The following is a 23,551-nucleotide window of genomic DNA, read 5'->3' on the forward strand; positions in this document are numbered from 1 at the left end:
GAGGGCAGCGGCACATAACAAACACCCACTGTACAAGGACAAACTGCTCTAGCAGGAGCAAATTGGTTTCTCTAACCTTATTAGTGACCTTGACCACATTACGCTCTAATGTATCCGCAATTTATCTGCTCTACTTAGTGACTCTGCTCAGGCTTACTGAAGCACTTCAGCCAAATTAGGGCAAATGTTTGTGGAGGTTCTTTTGACAAATACAGAAAGCACACTGTGTATCTTCAACGGTTGCCACATATATTGTAAATACAATTCTATTAATATGCAAGAACAACTCAGTTTAGCCTATCAACATTCTGCAGCGCTGCTGACACTAGGACTCGCCGACTGATAGTCGATCTGGCTATACCCATAAAGCCATGGGGCATTAAATCTAAGATCAATATGTTTGTGCCTCCAAATACTAAACACAAATTGTAAAAATGCCTCATAAATTTAATGCATGTTGTGTAACCAGCTTTAAACAAACCATAAATGATTAAGTTACTTTAAAAACTACGCTCGTTTAATTTCGTTCATTGCGATTTTTTAACTTTAAAAGTCACTGAATACTTACCGCTCTCTCTTGCTCTATAATAGACGACTTTCCCGGCTCGTAGTCAAAGATGCTTCTCGGCTCTGCTCTGTATTTCCGTGTGTCCACCTTTCTGTCAGGAGGCCCCCACTCATTCCTGAGAGACATGCAAAGAAAAACAAACAGTGCCTGAAAATTGGGACTGTTTTCACATCCGAAAATCCTTTAAATTAAGTTTGCCTGAGAAGTATTGCTGTCATATTATAAGCATGGATGGGTGATTCTCACATGTCAGTGTGCTCCCTTTCACTGGATCTCTGCTGTGTGGATGCTGATGTGGGCAGAGGGGTAGGGACAGAAGAGGAGGCAGGCACCCTGAAACCGTATCCGCCGTTATCAGAGACACTCTTGGTGATGGGCCGGTAGGTGCTGGTTTTAGGTGCAGGATGGGCCTGAACAGCATTAGGTGCCGCATGCTTATCTGAAACAAATGAAACACATGATATACTGTAACAAATATATAATACTAAATGGAATAAATAAATGCATAAATAATATTAAACAATACTAAATATTTCCTCCAAATGAATACAGTACATTTTACAGTGTTTACACTTTTTTTGGGACATATGTGACCGTGGACCACAAAACCAGTACTACGGGTCCATTTTTTAAAAAATTGAGATTTATACATAACCTGAAAGCTGAATAAATAAGCTATCCACTGATGTATTTGGCTGAGATAAAACTTTTGAAAATATGAAAAAAAAATCTAAATATTGAGAAAATCGCCTTTAAAGTTGTGCAAATGAAGTTCTTAGCAATGCATATTACTAATCAAAATTAAGTTTTGATATATTTATGGTAGAAGAGACTGTCATTTATTTGAGCAAGAGCAGACGTTTCAGCCATCCAGCTATTCTCAATGCTCATAATGGTAATATAAATAATATATTTATGCTAGGACATTCACAGAATATCTTCATGGAACATGATCTTTACTTAATATCCTAATGGTTTTTGTCCAAAAAAAAAAAAAAGCAATAATTCTGGCCCATTCAATGTATTGTTGGCTTTTGCTACAAATATACCCGTGCCACTTATGACTGATTTTGTGCTCCAGGGTCACATATTAGAATGATTTCTGAAGGGTAATATGACACTGAAGGCTGGAGTAATGATGCTAAAAATTCAGCTTTTACATTACAGGAATAAATAACATTTAAAAATATATATCAAATTTTATTAAAATTGTTATTTTAAATTGTAAAAATAGCTTACAATATTAGACAATATTTTAAGTTTTCTATTACCAAGGCTGTATTTATTTGCAAGTGTATACCTTTAATATAAAAATGCTTAAAAACTTGAAATGATACTTTATCAAATAAATGCAACCTTTGTTAGAATAAGAGACTTATAAAACATTACTCTAAACTTGGCCAGCAGATCTGTAATGTGTAACAAGGATACTAAAATAAAGTGTCCCCCCAAAAAAGCGAATTATTAATATTCCTATTGGTTTATACTAGTATAAACCAATAGTATAAATAAAGTAATATTGAGTCAAAGAGAGACCTTGTTTAGAAATAGCTGTACCAGTACTTGTGACAGGATCTGTGGCAGTACGGGACCCAGACCACTCGTTATCTGTGAAAACAAATAAGCAAACATGATTAGTATGGATTATATATATCACAAACAGGAACTGCATACAGAGTGCTTTAAACCTAATAATGTAAACAAACTCATTTGTAAGCAGGATGTGGGAGTAAGACAAGTAAAAAGACATAATAAGATGCGAAAGGAAGGGTTTGATCCTGTGACCCCTGTAATCTCTCAGGCAAAACCCCTGACAGTAATGAACGCACTGTAATCCACAACCTGCTGAGTAAAGCTCTTTTATTGTCACTTCTCTTTAGGTCGTACTTCTCTGCAAAAAAGTCCATTAAAGGTCTATTATCACACAGTAAATACAGGGAGATTCTGTGTATTCCTGGCATTCATAAAACCAACCTGTAATTATATGTTTGTGTAAAATAATAAACTACAAACTAACACAAACTATAATAGTTTTTAAAAATGTTTTCTGTCCATTTCTGTGTTGCATAAGGGCTGTAAAAATAGCTTTAAAATCTAAATAGAAGAAACTAAACTCAAAATGAGTTGGTATGCGAGTGTTTAACTAGAAAATTCCTTCCAATAACCACATAATAGGCTTTTTTCTTCTTCTTAGGGCTTATGATTTCTTAATATCAGCATACATTTTTAATGTAATGGTGGTAGATATAAAAAATCAGGTCTTACCTGGTTTAGGCACCACATGAATCTGTTTGAACATGCTTTTGTACCAGTCTTTTGGCCTGTCGACAGTCTAAAACAACACATAAAGCAAGCATTTTTAGATTACAGGCTTTCCCAGCTCTTACAGATTAAGATTCCAAGGTCCAGAAGCAAAGTTTAGAAAACAAATAGCAACCCGAATGTGCTCCATGACTTTGAGTCCAAAACTCTGGATGCAAAAGGCTCCTATAGAAATGCTGATGCAACTGGCCTCTCCACGTTAAGCAGAGACAAACACATCACTGTCTGTCTGCTGGCCCATCAATGATGCTGAGCACAGCTGCCCCTGTTTCCCTAGGGCTAAATAAAACTCTGTGTGGGAAAATGCAATTTAGCGCACAAATCAAAACAGCTCGTCCCATGTGACCAGAGACCGACTGAAGATTAATTCTGGAATTAACAATTATAGGTATGCACTTCCGACAATGTCTCCAGAGCCAATAAAGAGCCAGGGAGCTTTCTCAAAATGAATGCTTTTTATTGCATTTTTATGTTGTTGATAAGCCTGTAGTTGTTACAGTATGAAGTTCTCAAGAAACATGTGGGTGTTTCTTTTATGTGCCAGAGGTTTATTTATAATAAAACTAACAGATTTTAAAGTCCTTTTCATTAGAAAAATAACACATAAAAAACTGTTTTGTAAACTTTCTGCCATGCATTCATCATTTATATTTGTACTTTTCAAATGCATTTTTATAGGTTATACTGTAGATTTAATAGAAATTTTCCAAAAATGAAAAATCTGTAACTCATACAGGTTTGGAACAACTTGAGGGTGAGTAAATGATGACAGAATTTTCATTTTTGGGCGAACTATCCCTTTAACGTTTATAAAAATTCCACCATAAATGCACACAGTTAAAGAAACTATAAATTGCATAATAATTTGCAAAAATGTAGACAATAATACCAAAGGACTTTTATTTATTCTGAGCTGCACAGTGTAAATATGGAAACAAAAGATTAACATCCTGGAAGAGCATTCACTCACCGTCCGTATGGCAACGGGAATCCCAGACTCATCCACGGGACCGATGCCAGTATAGAGCGGAGCTTTCCCTGTTGTTTCTTTCCTGTCAGTCTGTGGCGCTTGTGCGGGAGGATCCACGTTGGCGTAGATAGGATTGCTAGACTCAGAGGCTGATGGGAGGAAGACAGGGTCAGGTTAGGGGGTGTGTGTTTTTAGTAATTCCCATAGAACTAACCAACATTCCCATGTCAGTAACTGAGAAATACAGCCAGGTCAGGGATGCAGTGCAGACTGTAATAGAAATAATCCATAAATATGTTGATTCCAGTATTCCGACATAAAATGATAAACACAGAAAGCAGCTCTCCACTCCTGAGTTCTCTGGTATGCACAGGCATTCAGACTGAAGCAATTTGGTGAAAAACAGCAGAATGGGCTCTGGTTGGGAGACAAAGGCCAGCCTTGCGCACACAGACGCTCTAATCCCAGTGTCTCAGCTCCTCCCTCACCTCAACCACTCCGGTGCTCAGATTTGAGCTTAATCCCAGGCATTTGCCACTTGGGATTAGAGAGATCGCGGGTGCACACTCAGAACGGACCAGTCCAGATACGCTTAGTGTCACAGGGGCGGTTAAAATTCACTACGTTTACTTATGCATTAGTACTTCATTAGAGTCTGGCACATCACTCCAGTGACCAGGGAGAACTGCCACGCTTAAGACATACACTTCGCTGTACAGATATTTCCAGGACAGGTAGATTTAAAAAGCCATGTTCACACTTATTATGGCTATGAGTATCAATGCAGACTCCCTCATTTGATTCTGATTTACAAACTCTATTAGATTTTGATTTGCTATATTTCAGTTAAGATGTTAATTTTGTTAACATGTAAGATAAATGTTTTCTCTGCTAATTCTGTGTTTCAGACTGATTAAAACTAAGAATTGAGTATTATTTAACTTTTATTAAAAATAAATAAATGCTTCAGGCAACACTGGTTTACTAAAAAAATTTATTACAAATATATATATTTGGACTGGCTTATGAAGTCCGCTGTTCATGAATCAGAACACCATGATTCATTTTTGATTTACTAAAAAGATTTGCAATGAGCAGCAGGGGAAATTTGGGGGATTCTATTAATCAGTATTAGGGTTATTTAAAGAAGAAAAAAATATTTGGAAAAATAACTTTTTTTTCCAGATCTATTACTTATTTTTCACTATTTGAGAGAAGTTTGTAGTTTTTTATATATGAAAGTTTGGGTTTACATAATATATGTGTGTACTGTATTTGCTGTCAAATGATTAATTGCAATTAATTGCATCCAAAATAAAAGCTTATGTTTACATAATATATGTGTGTGTGTACTGTGTGTATTTATTATGTGTATATATAAATACACATAAAAATATTTAATAATTATATTATTAAATTTATTATATATATATATATATTTATTATTATATATTTAATTGTATATATATATATATATATATATATATATATATATATGTGTGTGTGTGTGTGTGTGTGTGTGTGTGTGTGTGTGTGTGTGTGTGTGTGTGTGTTTGCATGTGTGTATGTGTACATATACATTATATACATATATACATAGTACACACACACACACATATGTATACATTATATACATAGTACACACACACACACACACACACACACACACACACACACACACATATATATATATTATGTAAATACAAACTTTTTACAGCCTGTAGCCTGTAGTTAAATAGACACAGTACAAACTGAGATGCAATTACCTAATTCTGTTTCCTTGTTCTTTCCACTGAAGAAATCAATATTGACGATGAACGTCATTCACTCAAGAGCATGTGGAAGTGATAGATTAGCTTCAGTACTCACCAGTGCTTCTAGCCTGCTGCATGGCTGTAATACTAGGGCTCAGTGAAGGAGGAGGGGGGTATGTTGACGGAGAGAAGGGTCTTTGGAAGTGACTACGAGGACTTGCTGGCACACTCAGACCCCCGTTCATAGTCATCTGGCCCTGTGTAACACAACACAAAGATCCTGTTAACTGAACAAACATCTTTAGGCATAATAAATTACATTGAGATTGGACTCTTGTGTCACAGATGACATTTGTTAGCCTTAATGAAAGTTGACAGAGGATAAAGAACAGAACAACAAACAATGAAAAAAAGAAAAAGAAAAAAGAAAAGCTAGTAAAATAAACATACAAAATACAGTGCCCACCCACTGGGAAGATAAAAACAACAGTGTATTTTAGTAAAATGGCTTTCAGTATTTAAATTTATTTATTTCCAGGACAAACAAGTATTAGTATTAAGTGTTACTATACCGAAAGAGATACCACAGGAGCAATACAAGAAGTCTCAACAAAACTGTGTTCGTGTTCTCCACAATAAGTTTGTGACAGAGACTCAGACTTTCAGCATAATATTTCAGATGCTTTGTATGGAAAAAGGTGTTAGTGAAGACCCCTGATTTGATGTGAATTTATAAAATATGTTAGTATTGGTATAATCCCAGATGTTACACAGAGAAGAAGTAGTGAAACTGTTAAATGTGAACAATGGACAAGTGATATTGGTGTCTGTATCCAGCCTCTAGAAATGAAGAACAATGAAACCAAATTAGAAACAATAAACAATAAGTTGTGAAACTGATAAAAGAGAAGAAAAGAAGAGATAATAAAAGGAAAAGAAAATTGGACTGTGCAATTAAAGGGGACATATCATGAAAAAACTGTAATTTATTTTCAGAATTCTTTGATAATTAAAAGAAAAGCATTTTTGAAATATAAATATTTTTTCTTTACTGTCAATTTTGATCGGTTTCCTTGCAGCGTTGCTGAATAAGAGTACTGATTTTTTTCAGAAAAGTCTGCCTGACCCCAAACTTTTGAAATGATACACAAAAAAGTTGAATATGGCCCCTTTAGAAACAGAGGTACCGTCGGAATCCTTATGAAAACTGACAAAGAAAGAAGCAGTAAGTAACAGACGTGACAAGACTGTGGAACTGCCGGTGAATAGTTACATGAGCGGTGCTAGCTGGAGGGGAGAGTAACCCCATGTTGACTGTGACCGCACTCATCGGGCTGAGGGTTGGAGAAGGGGTACGAGAGCCACCCTCTGGGCCTAGTCCACACACCCTCAACTCCTCCAGCACCGCTGTGGACGCTTCGCTCTGGGTGCAGGAAGAACAGCGGCTCTGCCCCAGCGGAGGCTCCGAGCCGGGAGAGGGAGGGCCTGGAGAAGGGGTCTCGGGGCGAAGGTCAGCTCTGATGAAGTCGAGGGAGAGTCTGAACCGGTTAGGTGGTGACTGTGAGGTCAGTGTTTGTTTGAGGAGGACTGGCGCCTCAGGCTGAATGACAGAGAGGAGAGTAGCACAGGTGAGATTCAGCAGTAGAGCACAGCGGCTGTGAGAGACGTAGAGATGTGAGGCTGCAGACGGCTGTGCGTTAGAGAGGATGGAGGAGTTACAGTTATGAGATCAAAATCCTATTCCAGTGTTGCATTTGAGCATAATCATAAAACAGATCATTCAGAACTGCATAAAGGTCATAATGCACTAGAAAATATGTATATGTAAAAATAATATATTGTACATACTACCTTACACTACCATTCAAACATTTGAAGTCAGTAAGATTTAAGTAATTTTGTAAGTGTTTACTCTTTTAATATATTTTAACATGTAATTTATTCCAGAGACACAAAGCTGGATTTTCAGCATCATTACTCCAGTCTTCAGTCTCACGTGATCCTCAAGAAATCATTCTATTTTGCTTTAGAGTTTGTTTGTTTTTTCAGAAATTTTGGATTACTATAAAGAATGAAAAAATTGCATTTATTTGAAACAAATCTTTTGTTACATTTTAAATGTCTTTATGGTCTTTACTTTAAATCGAATTAATGCAGAATGCAGAAAAGAAGGTGGGGAAAAAATGCTGACTCCAAACTTCTTGGATGGTAGTGTTTATTTTAGCCAAATACTGTACAGTTAGCTGAATAAATGGTGTCTGGAAAGTGATTCGGGTCCATAAAAAAAGGATTATCTAATTTTACAATGACATGAGCCTGAATGTTAATCAGCAAAATGAAAATCAAAGCAAAAACAGGATTAGTTATGTTTGCTAAGGCACAGCATGGTGTAAGGGAGGCTGTTATTACACTAATGCATATGTGGTTATGAAATCCGTGACATATACCACTAGTGGGGCTGCAGATGGCAGTGGAGGGCAAAGGTGCGAGCGGCTATCCGGGAGGTCCATCCTTTTAGGAGGGGTAGGGGGTCTCAGAGACAGTGTCTGGGTGTGCCGTGCTGATATCTCAGGCCTAGGGTTAATGCGGATGGAGAGGGAAGCTACTTGTCTCTCCAGCTCCCTAGATGAAGGGTGTAAGAAGGGCTGCTCTGCTTGTGAAGAACATGAGGTTTGGTCCACTGTGGACAGCAGTCTGTGGGAGTGGACACTATGTTCTTGTCCCTGATTGAGGAGAGTGGGCATTGGGATATTAGAGCACAGGTCAGATACTGTTAGGGACTAAATTGTTTGGGTCCAAATATTTATTGGTAAACTTTGTTTATCTTGTGTTTTTATTTCTCCCAATAACTAATGTAACATGCATGCACAGTTCTAAAGTATGTAAAGTATAGTGCCTCTAATGCTTTTTAAAAACACAATAGTATAATAGGAAACAGAAGTGTTTTGTATTTGTTATGATGACCAGTACAGAGAGTCCTTCAATCACAGTTGAGAGCTTTGCTTTGGGCTCAGTTTTTAAACACTAGAAATGGGTGTGACTGGTACAGTTAAAAATGTCATGAATAAAACCTGTCGAATGGGCTTCCCCAGACATTTCCTGAGGAAGGAAAACCTCCAGCAACAAACAGTAGGTATGAGAAAAACACATGAGTAAAGTAAACACAGCAGAACGTACTGGTGTGGGAGACTTTTTATCCTGAAAGTTGGGCCGGACACTTCTGTAACCTTTAGCTGCCAGAGAAGAAGAACACACGTCACCGTTTCTCAGAACATCACTGGTGCTGCTGCCGGGCCTCCGCAAATCTGACAACAGACAAACAAAACACTTGAAAGAGTGCTTCATATTCATATATAAACAACAAAGCAATATGACCACAGAATGCCACTACTGATCAATGAAGAGAAATCAAAGTATATGTGTTTATTTTATACATAAAACCTGCTTACCTGAATCTTTAGATTGTGATTCAGAGTCTGCATGGGTTAAAATAAGATAAGAAAACTCTGTTAAACACTAGCAAAGGATCTACTTTCACACAGTACCAAATGCAAATTAGGTATAATATATTCACTCATTAGTGATTCATGTTTTTAGTGGACTGTGTGTGCATAAATTGCATCCTTAATGTATTCCAAACCACTGCTTCAGATTTTAAAACAACAGGTGAATGAAAGACAGAAACATATATGACAGCAGGAAGAAACACTGATAGGTAAAGTGAGAAAGTTATATATAGTGCATGTATAATGGAGTTTCCCCTAAACATTTTACAGAGAAAATCTGGCAAAAACCAAATTCAGAAATTCTGTTTACATACTTTTGTCTTGAATAAACACTTGATAAAAAAAAAAAAAAAAAAAAAAAACAATCCTTTCGATTTCATTGATGTAATAACCTTTGCTCATTAAACAGTGCTAAATGAACAGTGGACTAACTCTGTCCTGAACGAGTGGTGTTTGTTCGGTTAGCTCGCTCCTGCAGCACCTCAATCGCCCGCACACTAATTCAACAATGGAGAATATGTGTGTGTGAGGTCAAAGTCCATGAGACTGCTCAAACAAAAAGGGTCACTCCCAGAGGAAACTGTGCCGAGAGAGACGGGGGAAAAGCCTCAGCTATACAATTGTTGCCATGGAAGTCCACAACTATGGCAACAATCTCACCACTTGTGAGCTGCTTTTTCCCTTTAAGCAAAGGAAAGGAGAGCTCCCGCTCTCAAACATTCCTTAAGGAGCTGCGAGCACAAGAATGAGATGGCGAGCAAGAGTAGGAGAGAGAGAGAAAGACAGTGAGGAGGAAGGCTGTGGTAGGACATGAGATGCAGAGAGACAAAACACAGATGTGGAATGAGTGACGCTGAGTGCAGTGAAGAGGAATTCCTGCTCGCGGTGCAGGCTGAGGAAAGACACCATCACATTTAACACCAGCAGCAATGTCGTCAGAGGATATACTCCACTGCTCGATTAACAGGCTAATACGAATATGAACCATCTGTTGGTTTTCAAGCCACTAGTTGTCAAATGTTTCATGCATTATTGTAGTTTTAGTGTGATCTGATTCTTGATACCTGTGAGCGTGTATAGGTTTGGTGTGCTCTGTATTCTCTTCATGGGGGTTAGAGTGAGTGAAAGCGTGGCACTTTTGCGGACATGTCCTCCACTGTCTGTGAAAAGCGCAGTAGCACATGCAAACACAAATGCACAAGCATCAGTACTGCTGCACGGCAAGATAACTGTGACTCAGCAAGCAGAGCAATGTGAAACGTCTCAGCAATACAACAATATACATTACACAATTATTTCACAGCATGCCAGGATGGATTTTTTTTTTTTTTTTTTTTTTTTGCGTGATGGGTGAATGTAACTTTTTAAACTGCTTTTTTAGTCACTGTAGAGGGTTCCCACACCTTTTGACCTATGAATTTCATGATTTTTCCAAGCCTGTCTTTCCATTTGAGTTTTCCAGTAGTTAGTAATTACTGGAGGCTGCACTAACAAACTGCAACTGCCAGCAGATGAAATGGTTTAAAACTAAGCATGCACGAAAATGTACACAGTACAGACTATAGAAATGTACATAACATTTCTGTGACTTTTAAAAATTTAAAATGTAAAATTCACTGATATTTTACCTTTCATTTAAAAAAATGTGAGGTCATGTAAGTTTCTTTTCGTTTTTTAAAATAATAAAAAATAATACTTCCAATTTAAAAAAAATATTTTGATCTAATGATTAACCTATCATGTAAATGTATCATGTTTCCACATAAATATTAAGCTGCACAAGTATTTTCAACATTGTGAGAAATGTTTCTCCAAATCAGCATATGAGAATAATTTCTGAAGGATCATGTGACATTGAAGACTGGAGTAATGATGCTGGAAATTCAGCTGCGCATCACAGGAATAAAATGTTGAAGTATATTCAAATAGAAAACAGTTGTGTAAAATAATTTCTCGCAATATTACTGTTTTTCCTATATTTTTGATAACATAAAGGCAGCCTTGGTGAGCATAAGAGTTTTTTTTTTTGTTCAAAAACATTAACAAATCTTATGACCACAAGTGTGCTTATAGCAGAGTACAGCTTATCAGAATAACAGAATAATTATATGCAGAAAAGAAATATCAACACATCAAACATGTGGCAGAAATCTTATTGTGTATTAGCTGGAAGTGGTTTCTAAGAATTCGTGGCATCCAAAGTTGCCACAACTGAAAGCAGAACCTAAAAGTGAGGGCACTACGAGAATATTTTGTGGATTGACAGGGTGGCATGTTGGCACTGCCAGATGTAGTCTGATGGCTTTCCTTTTCCTCGACTGCTATACCTCTGGATGTCAAAAAGGGAGTTTGCATGCCAGAATCTTTGTCAGACTCTGAAAAGACAGAGTTCTCTGAGAAAGCCAGCCAAGAAATAAGAACACCCCCTGCACAGCTTTTCTCAGTATCTCTGAGTCTGAGACGAATACAAAATCACATGCTCTGCCCTACAAAAACAAGTCCTGTCAGGCCAGCGTAAAGGGAAAGGCACATGTTTACTCCTTTCTACCTCACAATACTTGATTAGTTAAACTGTTTACTTTGTTACTTGTTTGTAAATGCTGCTGTGGCTGATAGGCAGAGAATTCCCTTTTGTTTGCTCTCAAATATACGTCTGTGGACCATTCGGTCACCAAGTATATTAATCCATTAAATTATATTTAATTAGATTCAAGATTCTACATTACATAAATGTATAATGAATAACAGAGTTATCTAAAGCCACACATTGCTGTTATTTTTTTCTAGTGTTTTCTCAAAACTGCAGAAACACTTTTTACTCGGAATTAATGGCACTATGTGGGCTTCTGTATGTGTTGCAATGTTCTTGAAATGTCTGTAATGAAGTCATTATCACAGGAATGTATCAAAATTTCTCAGAACTTCAGATCCATATTAAAAATCAATAGACGTATGGATGGATTCCAGCTGAAATGCTGCCTATTTATTTAGCTGTGATTCAAGAAATCTCTAGCTTTTAGCTCTATATATATATATATATATATATATATATATATATATATATATATATATATATAAATTTATTTTATTTTTTTTTAAGTCTGGCTCCTGCATATACAGTACATTTTACCTGTCTATGTGGAAACAGCCTCAGATGTGCACAGCTGCAAGGAAACATATCTGGAATGCCTGAGGATCTAGTTATTTCCGTACAAAAATGAATGTGCTATTAGTGCAACAGTATCATTAAGATCTGATGATGTCAGGTGGAAATACCATGATGTTTGGATAAACACTGCCATTAAAAAGGGACAATAAGAGCTATTTATAATGTTACAAAAGAATTCCATTTCAAATTAATGCAATTCTTTTGAATTTTCTATTTATCAAATCATTCTGAAAAACAGCATACTACTGTTTGGTTTGCACAAAAATATTAAGCAGCACATCTGTTTTATCGCTGATAATAATGAGAAATGTTTCTTGAGCAGCAAATCAGCATATTAGAATCATTTCTGAATCATGTGACCCTGAAGAAAATATTACTGTTTTACTGTTAAATAAATGCAGCCTTGGTCAACGTAAGAGACTTAAAAAACTCAAACCTTTGAACGGTAGTGTATATTACGGTAGGTAATGATTACTCTATTCCTATCACTGGCATTTGTGTGTTACTCCATGGTACTTCAAAGAACAACATACTACAACTGTACTTGTTTACACTCTTATTATCATGCTACCATGTCCAAAAACATGACACATGTTTTAAATTTCTTTAATTTGCTTTAAATCATTTAAGCCGTGTAAACTGAAACTTAAACTCACCTGTGTTCATGTTGAAGATCTCTCCTTCTTGTGGTGTCTTGATGTCACACAGTCCTGAAAGACATATCATTAAGAATCAGCGACCCATACTCCTTGTAAAGCAAAGCACTGATTTATCCATTCGTACAGCATGTATGAGTGCAGGTATAGCATAGCACAGGCGTCCCGTCTCTCCTCGGCACGGCAGCATGCTAGCAAGTGTCTAATGTGGCTGGTTAACATCCCACTTGGGATATGAGGCCCAAGAGTGAAAGGTGATACAAGCCTGGCATTTCAGCTCAGAAACACGCAGCACGGTATCAAAATACACACCATACATACACATATATCCGCACGCATTCTCAGTTCTTACACATGACTACTTTTGGTGTGTCAGAGCTTAGCATGTCTTTGAGTTGGTTGCCAGCAATGAGCAGCAGTCACACACTCATAGGGGGGCTATTGTAACTAATTAAACCCCTGTTTGGTTTGACCTAGATTACTAATTTTTCAGTGATGGATTAACAGTCCATGTGACTCTACTCTGAAAATATCTGACTTATTTTAGCACAAGCTGAATATATCATAGATGGTCTATGATAGGAACACTGTCACTTAATCACATTATAACATTACTTAACTTATGGGCAGAGGCAAAGCGCTGCAAATATGTCAGATAGGAGACACCGTGAACAAGTGCTCATGTGCAAGACACATGTTTTGCTTTCAGAGTGCCACAGCAGTTGTCACACATGTAGACCACCAGTCGTTCACCTGAGACCATCATGATAGAGGTATGCTGTGTGTTCATAGGTCATGACAAGAGAGAGGCATTCAAATTTGCTATTCTAAACCTTTGTTTACATTTTAAAGGGATAAATGACATTTCTGTCATCATTTACTTATAAGCCTTTCCAAATCATTATTTTTTTCAAGTTAGGAATTCATGTTTTTCATTTTCATGTAATGAATGTGAAGGCTGACCAAAAATGATGGCAAAGCATCATAAAATATGCTCATATTAAAAATTTGATGTTGCGATCAGTTGCATGTCACATGAGAATCAATGACATTTGGCATCGTTGTCAAAACTGACTTGATGCATATAGATGCATTACAATGTACAGGTCTCAATAAATATACAGCAATATACAGCATCTCAATAAATTAGAACGTCATGGAAAAGTTCATTTATTTCACTAATTCAACTCAAATTGTGAAACTTGTGTATTAAATAAATTCAATGCACACACAGACTAAAATAGTTCAAGTCTGGATCTTTTAATTGTGATGTTTTTGGCTCACATATCAACAAATTAGAATATGGTGACATGCCAATCAGCTAATCAACTCAAAACACATGCAAAGGTTTCCTGAGCCTTCAAAATGGTCTCTCAGTTTGGTTCACTAGGCTACACAATCATGTGGAAGACTGCTGATCTGACAGTTGTCCAGAAGACAATCATTGAGAGCCTTCACAAGGAGGGTAAGCCACAAACATTCATTTCCAATGAAGCTGGCTGTTCACAGAGTGCTGTATCCAAGCATGTTAACACAAAGTTGAGTGGAAGGAAAAAGTGTGGAAGCAAAAGATGCACAACCAACTGAGAAAACTGCAGCCTTCTGAGGATTGTTAATCAAAATCAATTTAATAATTTGAGTGAACTTCACAAGGAATGGACTGAGTGTCAAGGACGTCACTGCACTCGTTTACCAAGAAATTTTGGAGCATTGCATGCTTCCTTCTGCTGACCAACTTTTTGAAGATGCTGATTTAATTTTCCAGCAGGATTTGGCATCTGCCAATTGAGGCAGTAATTAAAGCAAAAGGAGCCCCTACCAAGTATTGAGTACATGTACAGTAAATTATCATACTTTCCAGATATATATATTGTTATGTGGTTTAGAATTGTTTTTAATACATATTCATATTTAGCTTTAATTTATTCTTTATTTCTGTTAGTAATTTCGGCTGTTCAAGTTTGTTGCTAAGGCAGGATTTATCAACTCTAATTTGTTATTATAGTAATTGTTCAATACTAATATACATACTATTTATGAATATTTTGAAATTAATATTTTAATTTTTAATTTTAGTTATTAGTTTTATTAATTTTGTGCTTTTTTCAGTTTTATTTTATTTTTGTAAATATTTCTATTTAGCTTTAATTTATTCTATTTCAATTTTAATTTACTAATGTAATTTTGTTAATTCAACTTAAACATTTTATTTCTGCAAGTTGCTAAGGTGACAGTTCTCATTTTTAGTTAGTTTATTATTAGTTTTTTTTTATTATTATTATAAGTTTTTTATCTAAGATTTTATTTCTATTGCAGCTTTATCACATTAATTATTTTAATAGTTTTCGTTTTATTTAACAATAACAACACTGATAACTACTTAACAAGCTATCATTTTACTTTGCCACTTTTATAGTGATTTTATTGCCATTTCTGAAGCTTAACAGCCCCTGATCACCAGTAAATTATTTTCAGTGTCAACATTCTAACGTCCACGGGAAGACATGTATACTGTAATATCGTAAAAAAATTATAAATAAAAAATACATGTTTGAAACAACATTTTGGGGTAAATTTGCTCTTAAAATGAGCTTGTAACTTTAAAAATAAACAATTATGAAACAACAAAGTAACCTGCAGCAAAGTATCATGCATCAGTGTAGTGTGATTAAAGGTAAATAAATGTTCACCTTCAGCCCTTCATAAAACATTGAGCCAAACAGTATTACCCCCTGCTGTGTTCCATTAAAAATGACTCAGAGGTCATCCTCAAAATAAATCTTCGGACACCACAGCCAATAAATCTGGTTAAAGCGGACACTTTTGCCTGTGACACCACTGGACTTGGGTAAATCAAAGCTTGTAATGACCTGTCAGCAGTAAATGAGGAAAAGATTATGATATTGGATTTCAAGGGTGCAGACTTGTGGCGACAGAACAGCTGGAGGAGAAGAGAGCTGGACACTCGCCTAAGAAATGGACACAGCTCCACATTTATATTCATGAGCAGGGCTCACACTAGTCATTTATTTATCTATTGGAACATTAGGAATCATTCTATGCGGGGAAATGCCAGGGACAGCCAAGCCAACAGGCCACACTCATTTCCATAGCCATCAATATTTCAGTGCGGTCGTCAAATAAATAGCTCCGCCATGGAAACCCTCCAAGAGGACAAGCAGTAAACATGAAGGCTCCTAAACACCAGTTAATGCTGAATCTTAATATAAAGGGGTCATGAACTGCCTTTGTTTTTTTTTTGGTCCACTTATAATGTTATCAAGAATTTTATATATCATAATTTAGAAGTAATAAGCTATATTCTGTTCTGTTTTATATGCTTGGTGGATTATAGACTCGGAAGTAAACACCCACTACTATGACTGGCTAGTGACGTGGTCTAGAACTTCATTAAAAATAAAGTTCATTCACTCTTTCCCAAATTTGGCATCAAAAGGATGGCAATGCATAGACTGGTTTTCCTAAACTTTCACAGCACAGCATCTTATTGTCTTTAGAGCCATCTTTATCATCAACAGAAAATAAGTTGTACAAATTTCATTACAGAAATTAAAATTAAATCGCAAATTACTTAGTTTTATGTAGTGGCCAAGGCCGATATATCGGCCAATATTTGACATTTTTCAAATATCGGCATCGGTCGATAAGCTTTTCTGCTTGTCTGATGTCTTTGAGGTGGGCCTTTTATTTTGACGGCGCTGAGAAAGGCACACAGTGCTCACTCTCTCTCTTGTTTACTGTTGTTGTTAACAGTTCTGTCTAATATGAATAGAAGTCTGTTTAATAATCAGATAGAATGGTTAAACAAAGGAATTAATGTATACAAAAAGTATTATAACGACTGCTTTTATATTATTAGTAATAGAAAGGCAAACATTATAATATTTCTCGTTTGCCATCAGCATTAAGCAAATACGCATTTATTTCATTTAAACAAGTCTTTGAATGACTAATGAATATTTAATTTCACAAACCTTGAAAACTTAGTTGAATCCAGCTGTGAAGATCCTGTGAAGTATGTATGTGTATGTGTATCCAGCATGATCACGTGTTTTCTGTGTTGCAGTCGGCCCGTGTTAAATGAATGCTTTAAACTTTAAACATGATTTCTAATTATGCTGCTCTACGTGCATTTGCCCACTGTCATATTTATGTCATTTTCACTGTGCGCTGTATATGTAAAATGGGTGTTTTCTTGGCTTTATTTGAAAAATATGATTCCGAATGCAAACAAACTTCCCAGAATACTGATTGCCCTGTTGGTTATAATGGTCACTTCCTTTTTAATTATATCTTTTAAATATTGATTTATTTGTGAAAAATACTTTGTCATCTTAAAAATATGTATGTCTATTTGACACATTTATATATATATATATATATATATATATATATATATATATATATATATATATATATATATATGTGTGTGTATATATATATACATATATATATATACACACACACACACACACACATATATATATATATATATATATATATATATATATATATATATATATATATATACATACACACACACACATATAGGCTTTATAGCCGTTATCGGCCCCCCTGCTTTCCAAGATATCGGCATCGGCTGTCAAAAAAATCTATATCGGTCGACCACTAATCTTATGTTTTGTGTAATGCTCTTATGACTTATGAAAATGTGATCATTTAACAAATTTTACAGGGAGATGAATTCAATGCAATTGCAGTTCATTGCAACATAATTTTAAAACTGTTAAAAGTTTTAAAAGTTTTGGCGAAAAATGCGCCTTAATTGTAACTGTGAAAAAAATCACCTGATAATTTTAACAGTAAAATGTGCCGGTAGCCATTGTGCTACCTTGTGCCTTTTTTTCACTTCACGCTCCAATCCAGTAGGTGACAGAAATGTATCTTTTACATGCACAGAAATGTAAGAAGTAAAGTATAAAATGGTGCACAGTACATCAAAGGCTATGCCGCCATGATTTTATAGGAGTGTTAAGTGCTGCATGGCCAACATGAGATTAATGGCAGCTGGTATAATTTGGCTGTTGAAATTGTTGAAATATAAAGCATTTTTTCACCAAAACTTATAAGAGCACTTGAAAAGCATGCCTTTTTTGGATGCGCTTGGCTGTCTTTATTAAGGTGAATCACAATTTACTGGTATAGTATTTTTTCTTTATCCAAAAAGAATATTTACTAAATGATGTGGTTCTTTTTGGTAATTTTTGGGTCAACTGTGTTTTCAACTTTTGAAAACAAACTATTTTCTTTAGAATAATGTGCATGGGCTGATGAATTTTAATTCATGATTCATCAGGCGTTTATTAAATTGGGTCAGTTTTGATTTCATGCTGTTTTTAAACACAAGCTCGTACTGTTTGTACACGCATGGTGCTATGGGGATCATGTTGTTCTTGTTTTGACGGCTTATTTATAGTCAGATTTGTCAGACTTCTGTGTAAAGACTGGACACAGGCCATTTTCACCTCAGCCTAAAAGCCTTTTCCAGAAGTCAGAGATGAAACATGTCATCTCCATAAGTAGTGCTCGAGTGCCAGGGACGGAGAAAAATAAAAAACCGTTACGCTGCCAATTAAACCAGTAGACAAGTGCTAAGACAGAACTGAAAGCATTAATGGATTCAGTCTCAACATTTATTAGTCTAATTTATTTGTGATGAATTCTCCAAAGGCCGGAAGGGTACTCGAAGCTTTTCGAGGCTGTAATTTGCTGTCTTCAAAGCAGCTTTATTCACTCCTTCTTTTCATACAAAGATTATTTAGATTTACAGATATATCTATGGAAATAAACACAAGCCACACAGTTAGGCTTATGCTGCAAGCATACGGTTTAGACAGACTTTGCAAAAAAAAATTGTTAAATTAAAGCGATTGGCTTTGTAGATATATAATAACATAAAAGGTTTTTGTAATTCTTTTAGAGATGTTAGTTTAAGTTTAAATTTAAAACCCTAATCAGAAAACGCCAGGAAAACAATGCAGAAATACTACTCTGAATGGAACATTCTACCACAGAACGTTTTTGTTCTGGATGCTTTTATGTGAATAATGAGATAACAGTAATTGCATTCCCTTTGAAAGCTTTGGATTTTGGTGATGCTTATCCTACCTGTTGGAGATTCTATTATGGATGTCTTGAAATAGATGTCCTCTGAAGAACAATTTAATAGTTACATTACAGCTCCTGTCTATCCTGATGGGTAAAAACAACATCCGAGTAATGGGCCTTCTCGAATCTCCAAAATAAGACACTAATATGCTGCATATGCTGCTTGCCTTCTCCAAAATAGGAAGAATCTCTTGGTTTTCATCAGGGATTTCCAAACAGGCTATTTATATGAGCATCTGAGGCAGGACACAACAAGCTCTATGTTCTCCTAAATGGCAACTTTTGAATCACAATTACATTAAGTTGGGAACTGTGCATGTTTGCTGCTGTGCTTTCTGCTTGATGTAACGAGACCAACACATAGTTTCTAAAGCCTCAAATAATTGCTTAAATTGCTCCCATGTGCTTTAGGAGTATAATTTCATTGCTATATATAGCTCCTAATAAAAAATGGTTGTGTGTTGTACTTGAACTTAATATTTAAGAGTGACCAGAGGGGATAAACACACTGTAACTGTTAAAACTTTTGAAATATCAACTACTGTGTATGAAATGTACAGTAAGTTTAGGGTCAGTGATATTTTTGAAAATGTTTTTCTGAGAAGTATATGCTCAACAAGGCCGCTGCATTTAGCTGATTAAAAATACAGTAAAAAAACAGTAATACTGTAAAATATGAATACAATTTAAAATAACAGGATGACAATGCTGGATTTTCAAAGCATCATTACTTTAGTTTTCGATGTCACATTATTCTTCAGGAATCATAAACTTAATTTAGAAAAATGGGCTAAAAAGTAAAACAACTTTATTTTGTCTCCTACAGTATATATAATAAAGATAGCTGCGTTGAACTTAATGGAATGAACACACAAATGATCAGAACATCAAAATCATGTTGATAACTGCTCCAAATTTAGTTTTGAGTAATGGATCAGAGTAGTGCGCAGCATACTCGAACAACTGCTATTTTCAAGCCTTATGCTGCTAGAACGTTTGGTTCATGCAACTTTGAGAGTTTCACAATCCAAATATGGCACGGGCCATTCCTGGTTGGGGACTGTGAGTCTACATGTTCCCCACTGGGGTTAAATGACTGCAAAGTGCACAGCACATGATCTTCCCACAAGAGAAGGGATTGAGTTAAAGAGACCCTTGTGATTTAGCCTGGTTGTGCCAATAAAGGATTTACTGGCATCCATGTGAGAATGAAAGGTTAGATATTGTCCTTAGTTAGAAAGTTGATGAGAGGAGGATATTGGGCCATTTGCCAAAACTTGAGAGTCTCTGCTGTGATCCAGCTGGTGGAATCAGCAGGTGCCCCCGAGGGCTCGTGTGGCCAACACATTGGTCAGAAACGTCTCAGTCACACACTTAACATTTAAACAGCTGGAGATCAAGAGCCACAGCTTCCCTCGACAAAACAATCTTCAGAGTTTAAGGGTTTCCAGGAAGATTCATATTTAGCTAGCTGTTTTTCCGATTTTGCTCTTTTATGGAATTCAAAGCATGTCTTGAAGATAAAGCTTAGAAAAAAACAACCTCAGATTTTTAAGAGAATCTATAAATAGTCAACTTAAAGGATTTTGGGTTCACTGCAAGTCATCAACAACATTTGTAGTATAATGCTGATTAGAAATAAACTGTCACTAATTTTCTTTGCATAAAAACAACAACAACAACAACAATTAGGGTTAGTTAATTGTATTAGCAATTGTAAAAGCAGAAATGTGACCTTCTGTTAAAACTTGTTTTATTTGAGCTGTAAAGCTGTTAAAAAATAATAATTTTTACAGTCATTTGAGATTTTTGGGGTTTACTGAATTGCATTACTGTTTTATTTTTTTTATTTTTTATTTTTGCACAAAGGCTAGTGATTTTTTCATGCTGGAATCATGTTTACATTGTTAACATCCTATGGCTATACTATTGAAACTGTGAGCATTGTGATGTTCTATTTAAATAATACACTGCAAATGCTTGAGCTTAATACACACTTAATCTAAATACATGTATACAGCTCATTTTATGTCCAGCAACATAGAAGGTACATGAGATCCTTCACAGTGAGTAAAATAGCTTTTAGGAATATTGTTTAGTGTTTTGTGTCAACAGCTTTATATTAATTTATCTGCATTACTTTATGAGCCCTGTGTGATATATACCAGACAGAAATGCAATGTTTTCCATTTAAACAGAATCCATGAACTCATTACTCGTGGCCCCAAAGACCACCAACAATGTGCTGAAGATATTATATAGACACTAATCTCTACAGCGTAAACAATGAATAATAATCTGAGATATAGGTTGGCATTTCTTTGTTCCCATATCTGCTTTATCAGATCCAGCCAACAAGAGAACATCCTAAACACCGGCAACTTTCCTTTTTTGGTAGTGTTGCAATGTTTGGCATCTTCAGCATGTCTTCTGAATGTTTAGTCTGACAAAGAGCACATTAGCCGATGTCTACAGAAAGAAATATCCGGATGAAATCATTTCAAAACAATTGCGAAACCTGTCTTTTTATATTCATCTTTTAGTAAGAAGCTCTGTGCTTTGGTAGGCTTTTAGAGGGTCTCATAATGTATACACACAACGGCCAGCGAAACAGGGACCCGACCTGAGAGCCAAGATAAGCAGCCAGCACTCAGCATGCCAGCACCTTCTCTTAGACGCAATCTGACAAATATCTAAATGGGCTGACATTTACAAAACCAGTTGGACCCATTCCTTTGACAGAAGCACTCCCTTGGGCTGGAAGATCCATCTGCTAATTAGGTGTTTAACCTCTGGAGGGCACCCAAAGTGACAGACTGCTAAGTCTACTAGTCCTCTGACAAGATATCGCCATGTGTACGCCAGCCAATCGGTTGACGTCCTGTGTAGTTGTTCCATCTGATTTAAACAGCCACCTGATATCAAAGAGAAGCTCAATAGGCCTTGGGACTTTTGCATTAACCTAGAAAATCCACAGTAGTATTTTAAAACTCTTCAAACAGGCCTAAATGCTTTAGCATACAATTAATTGGCTCACAAACATTTCTGAGCAGATTTAAAGGGATTATAGATTCATACTATTTAACAGGTTATTTATTCAACAAGTCTTCATTGTGTTACTGTACAGAGTATACTAGGGTTGAGCAATATCTGAATATGATTCGCTGACAATATAAAGTGAATGGGATAATTTCAGTGCACTTTTAATAAGTCATATAGGCTTTTATTTTTAATGACATGCAACTTGCTGGAGAGTCTGTTAAGACTCTGAGTAAAACATCAAGGAATTTTTCACTCAGAATGAATAAAAAAATACAAAAAAATATATGTTATTTGCTCACCTTCATTTCATTCCACAACTGTTTTGACTTTCTCTTTCTTTAGAACATAAAATAAGTTCTCCATACAATAGAAGTTCTTCAAAATGTCTTCTTTTGTAATCCACAGAAGACATAGATCCACGTTTGGAACGACTTGAGCGTGAGTACATGATGACAGAATTGTATTTACCATGAACCAGTTCAAGTGAAATGATTGAAAACGTCACTTAGTCATCTGAATGTTGAGTCGAGTTGAATGTAAGTGAATCGAATCAAAACTTAATTGATTCACTTTTTAAATTCATAAAAAAAATTTGGTTCTATACCTTTATGTAGGATGTTATATTGGTGCATGAATGCAAATGATTAAATATCATTTGTTTATGTAATTCTGCTGTGTACATTTTGTGAAGAATAGTGAGTAAAACCAGACTTGATTGTTTTTTTATGTAGATTTTACTTTACTTTTGAATTGAACAGGCTACAGTGGCTTTTGTTTGACTGCTTTAATTGAAAAGAACAGAAAATCAGAGAAAATTCAAAAATCCTGAGAAATATACATTGAATTGTGTGAAAAGTTTAAAGTGATAATCATTCATATGAACTTAATATAATCTTTTTACTATATTGTCCAGTCCTACAGTGGTTTAACAAGGGTTCAGTTTCAGGAAACTGGGACTGGGCACTCCTTTATTATACAAAGTTAAAAATACCACAGTCACGAAAGAGCCCTCCCCCATAACAAAAACAGGAGTCTGCCAGGCGGCGTCCTGTAAGACATCTTCATGACAGCTTTTCATGCTCCTGTGCTGATATTGCTCCCAGTGTGCGTTATGCTGTATATCACATTTGACCTCTCAAAGCCGCTTCAGTTCTGTCTTAAACATTCCCTAGCAGAAGTATCACAGAAGTACCATGCATGTGCAGTTTTATTAACTAATCTGAGAAAAAGAACATAAGGTCACGTTGAAAGGATTGTGGCTTTATGATGGACAGTTAATCAACGGATGCATTACATTGGAGAGTGAAAAATGCAATTTTGCTGATATTAATAAATGTTGTCAGAAAGATGTCATATCGTAACAAAGGCTCTTTTTAAGTATGACAAGGCGGTCTTATTCCAAAGCGTGTATGCA

The 23,551-nt window shown here is 35.8% G+C and overlaps 1 protein-coding gene across 2 annotated transcripts in view; it reads right to left on the reverse strand.

Moving 5' to 3' along the window:
* Positions 1–23,551, reverse strand: part of sorbs2b (sorbin and SH3 domain containing 2b) — a 45,930-nt gene that overhangs the window by 18,251 nt on the left and 4,128 nt on the right. For both annotated transcript variants that reach the window (XM_052574823.1, XM_052574824.1), the window contains 12 exons: positions 12,946–12,999; positions 10,185–10,280; positions 9,064–9,090; positions 8,792–8,919; positions 8,062–8,337; positions 6,888–7,214; positions 5,730–5,871; positions 3,861–4,009; positions 2,834–2,900; positions 2,105–2,176; positions 815–1,007; positions 569–683 (listed from right to left, as the gene is read on the reverse strand). In XM_052574823.1, coding sequence (XP_052430783.1) covers positions 569–683; positions 815–1,007; positions 2,105–2,176; positions 2,834–2,900; positions 3,861–4,009; positions 5,730–5,871; positions 6,888–7,214; positions 8,062–8,337; positions 8,792–8,919; positions 9,064–9,090; positions 10,185–10,280; positions 12,946–12,999 — 1,646 coding nt within the window. The remainder of the gene's footprint in view (positions 1–568; positions 684–814; positions 1,008–2,104; positions 2,177–2,833; positions 2,901–3,860; positions 4,010–5,729; positions 5,872–6,887; positions 7,215–8,061; positions 8,338–8,791; positions 8,920–9,063; positions 9,091–10,184; positions 10,281–12,945; positions 13,000–23,551) is intronic.

This window comes from Carassius gibelio, chromosome B14 (assembly GCF_023724105.1).
Source record: "Carassius gibelio isolate Cgi1373 ecotype wild population from Czech Republic chromosome B14, carGib1.2-hapl.c, whole genome shotgun sequence".
In the NCBI taxonomy this organism is placed as follows: domain Eukaryota; kingdom Metazoa; phylum Chordata; class Actinopteri; order Cypriniformes; family Cyprinidae; genus Carassius; species Carassius gibelio.